The sequence below is a fragment of the Phyllobates terribilis genome, unplaced genomic scaffold (assembly GCF_046119375.1).
Source record: "Phyllobates terribilis strain yellow unplaced genomic scaffold, ASM4611937v1 Scaffold_12__6_contigs__length_324123572, whole genome shotgun sequence".
NCBI lineage: Eukaryota > Metazoa > Chordata > Amphibia > Anura > Dendrobatidae > Phyllobates > Phyllobates terribilis.
Window position 1 is genome coordinate 321,805,501 of NW_027362772.1, and position 7,786 is coordinate 321,813,286.

General features: G+C 44.9%; 1 protein-coding gene across 2 annotated transcripts; it reads right to left on the reverse strand.

Moving 5' to 3' along the window:
* Positions 1-425: 425 nt before the first annotated feature.
* On the reverse strand, positions 426-2,907 carry LOC141171851 (uncharacterized). 2 transcript variants are annotated; one of them, XM_073655480.1, is made up of 2 exons: positions 2,464-2,907; positions 426-2,252 (listed from the first exon to the last, which is right to left on the reverse strand). In XM_073655480.1, exons 1-2 carry the CDS (start codon positions 2,663-2,665, stop codon positions 619-621), a joined length of 1,836 nt encoding a protein of 611 aa, XP_073511581.1. In that variant the 5' UTR covers positions 2,666-2,907; the 3' UTR covers positions 426-618. The 2 variants fall into 2 exon arrangements, with proteins under 2 accessions (XP_073511581.1, XP_073511582.1); XM_073655481.1 differs by having other exon boundaries at positions 2,417-2,907.
* Between the last annotated feature and the right edge of the window lie 4,879 nt (positions 2,908-7,786).

Here is a 7,786-nt window from a genome sequence, read left to right on the forward strand (position 1 = left end):
AGGATGTTGGTACGGTCGGCAAGGTACTCCCTCAGCATCTTCCCAAACTTTGCACTCCTTGGTAGAGTACCCCCGCCTCAGGGCCTGTGCGATGGGAGGGGCTCAGAAAATTCTCCCATCATCCAAAATTTTGAGAACGCAAGGGTCATGGGAAAGGCAGTGTAACATAAACTCAGCCATGTGCAGGGTGGATTTGATTTAAATCACTAGTCAGTAAGGCTTGATGTGATGTAAATCAGTGATTTAAATCAAAGTTTCTACCTAAACTAGTTCTTGCTACTTTACTTTAACATGCAAGTAGATGAAGATTTTTAGAATCACTTTTTATATTACTTTTTTCTCCCCAGTTTAATGGGTTAATCATTCATATTTGGACACCACTGTTCTGTTGTACTTAGGAAGGAGAAAAATAATCCTGACCTTAATAACAATTTAAATAGATTTATTCAACTGAAACAATAACAACATTACAGCATAAGTTATTTGCTTAAACAAACATCCATGTTTGTTAACTAATTTGGCTAAACAAAATATATATATATTTTAAGAAACTTAGACTGTCAGCCCAGCCGACACATGAAAAACTTAAATACTATTGTCCCTGCTGTCCTCTGTAGCTCACTCGTCGTCATCTTCATCATCATCTTCTTCTTTGTTCCTATTCATAATCTGGAAAAGAAAAACAAGCTTTCCTGCTTTATTGGGTCCCAACCGATTTCTCAATTTAGAATGAATGAGTCCAAAGGAAGAGAATATTCTTTCAACGCCTGCAGAAGAAGCTACTGCTGTTAAAAGTGAAATCATTACTTGGACAGTCTCTAAATCCAAGCGCTTAAGTGACTTCCACCAGTTTACTGGTGTGACCTTCCTTAAAATATCTTCAGCAAACATATATTTCTTGAATGGTTCCCCCTTAGCTCTGAAGTTTATTATAGTTGGCATTAAAGATGGATGATTGCTGGATACCCATGTCATAGCTAACTCCTCTTCCTCAGCACTTAGGTTTTGACCCTGATATTGGATATTGACAATATTTGCCAAAAAATGAGCTGGAGTCAGTGCTTGTCCCATTCGTTTGTTTACTGCTTGTAATTTAATTCTGTCCATGTGTAGTTCTGTTTTTAAGTGTTCACTCAGTTCCTTCCAAATTTCAACAGCATCCGCAATAAAACAGCTATTTTTCTGTATTTTGTTTAAAGCTTGAGAGATGGGTTTCAGGAAGCTCAGCATATGTTCTGCATTTCTCTTAAGCCCAATGTTGAGGATTTTGGCCGTGACAGTGCCATCTATCTTATCTCGATTTTCTTCACAAAGTGTCATCAGAATAGGCCAGTTTTTGATATACTGCTCAAAACAGTCCACCACAGAGTTCCATCTAACATCTTGAGGGAGCGTTAGCTTGGTTCCACCCATCCTTTTCAGAGCTGCTGCAGCAAAATGATTATTACGGAAGTATTTAGCAATTTCAACAACATTAGCCTTTATTTCTGGAACACTTAAGTCTTTGGCTAAGAGGTGCAGCAAATGAGCACTGCAACCATATGTTATTAGCAGCTTTGTATTCCCTCCCTGCTCTTCTAAATTTCTTCTCATCTTGGATACGTTTGCAGCATTGTCAGTGACCAAACTGCGTACTAGACATTTGAATTTTTGTTCACATGTTGTTATAGCTTTTACTGCCACTTCTTGTAAGTATTCTGCTGTGTGTGCATTTCCTGACGTATCAGTTGTTTGTGCAAGGAAGACTTTACCTTCTTCTGTTGTTATACAAGCACATACAATAGGATCATTGTGGACATTACTCCACCCATCAATACTTAGGTTAACAATTTTACCCTCCAGAGCTGTTGCACATTGCTCCATTTCTCTGTCATACACTTGATCCAGCAGTTTCCCTGCAACATCAGCTCTGCTGGGTGGACTGTATCCTGGTCTCAGTGACTGAACCATATTAATGAAATGTGGGTTCTCAGTCAGATGGAAAGAAGAGTTTGTTGCATAAATAAACTGGGCAATTTTTTCATCAATCAACTCTTTTTCTAATCTGCTAGTTCTTATCACAAACCTATCTCTGGTGGTTCCAGGAGGTAAAGGTTTTTTCTTCCTTTTGGGTGATGGTGATATGTGGCTGTGGGTGTCTGATGATGATGCTGCTGCTAATGAAGCACTATCCTGGATGGATAACTCTGAAACTGTAGAACAGGATGATGGTGATCTTGGAGGTGGATAGTTTCCAGAATCCATGAATTCCCCTAAACGAAAAAAGTCAATGCTGTTATTTTATTGTTTATACAATTTCTGCTTATTGTACACAACACATCACTGCCCCTGCCCCAAAAGGAATATTTGTTTTTCTTCATAACTGTACCAAATGACAGTAACATGCAGTAATAATAAGAAATATAATTTTTCTCACACATGACAGTTCAGTCTTTAGAAACAGGATTCAATAAAAATGTTTACCAACAGATCCGGCCTGTTCAGAAGTGTTTCTTTGGTCATCTTCATCACCGCACTTCTCATGATGTTGCCTCATTCGCGCCACCAGGCCTTGCATCTCTTTGTTGCATCGTTTGCATTTTGCACGCATGCCTGCCTTACCGATAGGCGAAGGAGCTTCATTAAAATATTCCCAAACTGGGTCTCTTTTACGGCCTGCTACCATTATAAGGAAAGAATGTAATAAACCTCAGATCGTACGCACAAACAGATCCAGACTTGTCTGTCTGTGGCTATGCTGCAGTATTGTGCTCAAAGTTTCACTTTCATTTTCTTGTCTGCTTGCCCTTCCTCCTCCTCACACTTAGATTCACATTCTTCTTGTGTTGTGCAGATCTATTCCACTCCAAACAATCAGAAACATATTGTCTAACTTCTTGGACTTGGCACTGAAGGGGTTGATTCTGTATTCATAAGTTTGTAGAACAATAGGATTAAGGTCTTTTTCTCAACTCTGTTCATGTTGTAACATTTTTGCCGTGAAGAAGAGGCTGGGACCTCTGCGGAGTCAAATTCAGTTTTGAGAACTGCGTAAGTAAAGCGAGCGTCTGTGATAATATAGGAGAGAAACTGCCCACTAATCCTACAGAAACCTCTGGAAGAGCATGGCATTGTGAATGTTACACATATACAGCCTTTATTCTACTGAGTTAAACAACTCAGCTTTATCTCATGATGGAAGAACCTTTGGATGGTAAAATATTTTCCTCAAAAAGCAGTTTATTGAAAAAAATCCGATTTAAATCAAAAAAATCCGATTTAAATCAAAAAAATCAGATTTTTTTGATTTTTTTTAAAAAAAACATTGATTTTTATCCACCCTGGCCATGTGTGCCAGACTGCTAACAGACAAGACTTCCGTGTCCTCACCAAGAGGACGAGTAACCATGCTCTCCTCCTCCTCTCTGTCCTCAGGCCATCCACGCTGAACAGACAGTATGACAGTTATGCAGGTAGTACCGTCTATAGCGCGTGAAACTACCTCCTGTTCTTCCTCCTCATCCTCCTCTTCCTCATTGTCACCCAATCCACGTTGGGATGAGATGAGGCTGGGCTGTGTGTAATCGCCCTGTATGGTTCCTTGCTCCATCTCATCGTGCTCCACCTGCAATGCATCCTCTTTAATTGAGAGCAGAGAGCGTTTCAGAAGACAGAGAGGCGGGACTGTGACACTAATTATGACTTCATCGCCGCTCACCATCTTGGTGGAGTCCTCAAAGTTTTGGAGGATGGTACAAATATCTGACATCCATGTCCACTCCTGAGGTCTTATATGTGGAGTCTGAACTGAATACCGACGGCCTTGTTGATGCTGGTATTCAACAACTGCCCTCTTCTGCTCACAAATCCTTCCCAACATCTGCAGTGTAGAGTTCCAATGCTTGGGGACATGACACACCAGTCTGTGAGCCGGAAGCTGCAAACGCTGCTGAAACACGGCAAGGGCGGCAGAAGCTGTAGGTGACTTTCTAAAATGGGCACACAGGCGGCGTACTTTAACAAGTAGATCCGGCAGCTCTGGGTAGGATTTGAAAAATCGCTGAACCACGAGGTTAAGCACATGGGCCAGGCATGGTATGTGTGTGAGCTCGCCTCGCCTCAGAGCCGCCACTAGGTTCCGGCCATTGTCACACACGACCATGCCTTGCTGTAGGTTCAGTGATGTGAGCCACAGATCTGCCTGCTCTTTCAGAGCTGTCCACAACTTCAGCATTGTGTGGTTGGTCACCTAAGCATATTAGCTTCAACACAGCCTGTTGCCACATGACCGAGGCAGTGCTGCAGTGCTTCCAGCTTGTGACTGATGTGGTCATTTTGGAGATGGAGGCTGAAGAGGAGGAGGAGGCTGAGGAGGTTGAGGTGCAGGAGCTGTAGACTGTGGGGGCAACCCTGATTGACCTAGGGCCTGCAATCCTTGGCGTCGGGAGAACGTGTTCTGTCCCAAGGTCCGACTGGGCCCCGGCTTACACTATGTTAACCCAGTGTGCCGTCAGCGAGATGTACTGTCCCTGCGCACAAGCACTTGTCCATGTGTGCATGGTTAGGTGGACTTTCCCGGTAACTGCGTTGTTGAGGGCACTGCTAATGTTTTGGGACACGTGCTTGTGTAATGCGGGGATGGCACTCCGGGAGAAATAGTGGCGGCTGGGGACCGAGTACCAATGGACGGCCGCCGCCATCAGGTTGCGGAAAGCTTCCGTCTCCACAAGCCTAAAAGGCAAAATTTCGAGCGCGAGCAGTCGCCAAATGTGGGAGTTTAGTAGTGCAGCCTGTGGGGCATAGGCTTGCGCTTGCGTTCCAAGGACTGGGGTATGAACAACTGAACGCTGCGCTGGGACAAGGACGTGGACGTGCTTCCTGATGCTGCTACTTGAGAGTGTGCAATGACAGGTGCAGGGCAGGAGGCATCTTAGCATGCACAATGGACAGGGGATTGGCTTGCACACACAACAGCGGAAGAAGCAGTGGTGCCACCCACAGACACTGTTCCTGGACCCTGGGGTTCGGCCCACAAAGTCAGGTGCTTTGCTGCCATGTGCCTGATCATGCTGGTGGTGGTCAGGCTGGTTTTTTTACCACCCCTTCTGATGCTGGCCTGGCAAGTGGTGCAAATGGCCTTTTTGGGGTTATCGGTAGAGTCTATAAAAAACAACCAGACTCAGGAAGACCTAACAGTTGTACTGGCAACTTCCTTCGTGTTGGTGCTACGGGGAACGGTTGCCTGCCTTCTGTCTGCAGCCACAACACTGCTTCTTCCTGACTGTTGGGGTGCACTGCCTCCCTCCCCCTGTGTGCTGCTCTAGTTGCTCTGCATGTCCTCCAACCAGGTTGGGTGAGCTACTATATCATCCACTGGGGTCTGTCCTGGAGTAGCACCTGGGCCACCTCCCACGTCCATCCTCAGACCACGGAGTCGATTAATCCACCGTGTGTGCGTGGTCGGATCTGGCGAGGCCCCTAGTCATGCTCCTCCAGGCACTCCTCGGTTCATGGCCCAGTGGGACCACTAACCACGCTCACGCCAGTCAGTCCGGGCGTGAGCGTAACAGCCTGTGGGTAACTATTTTGAAAAGCAAACTGGTGTAAATAGCATCACTGACACAGTGAAACAAATGTTTAATGGAGGCCAGAAATGGCAGCATTTTTGGAAAACGTATATGTGATCCGTGTGACGGAGAAAACACAGTTTTAAATACCTTGCCTGTAGGTAACTATTTTGAACAGCAAACTGGTGTAAATAGCTTCACTGACACACTGAAACAAATTTTTAATGGAGGCCAGAAATGGCAGTATTTTCAGCACAATTATATGTGATCCGGGTGACAGACAAACCACAGTTTTAAATAGCTGGATATTTAACGCTGTAATATGGAAAGTACCTGGCTGTATTCTGCAGTGCAAACAAGCAAATAGTGCAGAAAAACGTTGTTCTCTGGATTGCTTTTTAAGCAAATAATAAGGATTAAGATCCCAAAAAAAAATATTTCTGGCCCCTGAGACCTGGGGCTATGTCTAGAAATATCTAACAGCAGCAGCAGTCAAACCTGGAATGGAGCCTCTTGTGCTATGTGCACTGCAGTCTGCTATATACACTGCTTGCCTTACTATATACCCTGCCTGCCTATATACACTGCCTGCCTGATATCTCTGCAGATTGATTAGTCCTCAGAAGGACTGTTTTCTGAGATGGATATGTGTCTCTAATATAATTTGGTATACCTACACTAACTAGAAACAAGCAAATCTCTCCCTAGCTCAGCAGCACCTCTCCCTACACTGTCTGATTCCGGAGTGACTGTGACGAGCATGGCGACGCACGGTCTGATATAGGCCTGATGATGCTGTGCGGCCAGCCAATTATTGTAACCAACATGGCTGCGGCATTACAGTGAGTGGCAGACAATCCCTGCATGTTCATTGGCTTTGTAAAGAGCGCCAAAAATGCAGGGAGGGGACCCGAGCTCCCGCTGAGCAACCCCGGAAATACTCGGCGAGCACCGAGCTTCTCGAGCAGTGAGATGCTCGGACGAGCACCGAGCAGTAGCGAGCATGCTCGCTCATCACTACTGTTTATATTTACATCTGTGTGAGGTCATCAGGCACAGGTAAGAGGTAAAGGTGCAGGGCTCAAGTATCCACAGCTCTTCCCCCAAGATTGACTGGCAAACACCCTACAAGGGAATGTAACATATCTAGCAAACAATCATTAGTCTAGCTAATCTATTTACATAGTCTGTCCTCCTGTCTGGTGAGTCAACAAGCCACAGAGTCCACACCAAGCTTAATCAATTTACATAGTTAGTATCACAGGGGCTCTTGTAAATACACATCATTGTTTCAGAATCAAAGTGCAGATAACATGGGTTATACAAATAATAGTCTGTGTTAATCAACTAAAGAAGAACACAGATTAAAGAGTCAACATAACAATAAAAGTATGCTGCTCTTGCCATCAGAAAGTATGTCTGGCATAATTAAGATTTTATGATTGTATCGTCACACCACCCCTGGAGTGTCGGTCATCGAATATGTTATGCGCTTCCGTGACAAAATGCAGGCCTTAGCGCAGCTGGTGCACGACAATATGACGCTAGCGCAGGCCGACCAGAAGTGATGGTACGACCGGAATGCTTGATCGTCCAGTAATGAGGTATAGCCCATTTTAGTTTTTGGGAATCTGTTGCTGGGAGAGAACCGGGGTGGAGACTTGAGCTTGAGCAGGGGGTAGTAGGGGGAGTGACCCAGAGAGTTTAAAGGTCTCTGTAGCTAGAGCCTATTTTCTTTCCCTGGGGAAGTCGGGACGTCAAGTTGTGTGGGGAAAGTCCTGCAACAACCAGAGGGCCCGCACGCCTCCCATGTGGCAGCCCATCCCCCTAAAGCCAGGCCTTTCCATCTAAACCAGTAACTGACTTGTAACAACTGCTTTATATCTTTTGTAACCATGCTTTTGTGTCTGCACCTCTGACCACTGTGTATGTGTAACCCTTATGTATATATAGTGTATAGTTTAGTGTACCCTTATGGCGATTAAATATATAATTTAACCTTGGGCTGTTTATTTATCTCAATGCACGATCCTCACATCATTTGTTCGGTCCAACGAACACGCTAACGGGCTGGTTTCTAGCCCAATATAAGTCTGTTATATCAAATAGAAACTGGTGGCAGCTCTCCCAGGCCGACCAGGCTCTGCTTCACTGGAGCTAGCGAACTGAGCCTCTCAGCCTGTCAGGGATGTGGGCAAGTGTGGTGCCACCTCTTCTCACTCCCTGGTGCCTCCCTTTAC

What these genes read in the sequence shown, in the direction of transcription:
- LOC141171851 (XM_073655480.1), bottom strand. Translation starts at nt 2,665, where the DNA reads ATGGTAGCAGGCCGTAAAAGAGACCCAGTTTGGGAATATTTTAATGAA. An exon ending in TGAACAGGCCGGATCTGTTG is followed by an intron (nt 2,253 to 2,463) that starts GTAAACATTTTT and finishes TTTTTCGTTTAG; the next exon opens with GGGAATTCATGGATTCTGGA.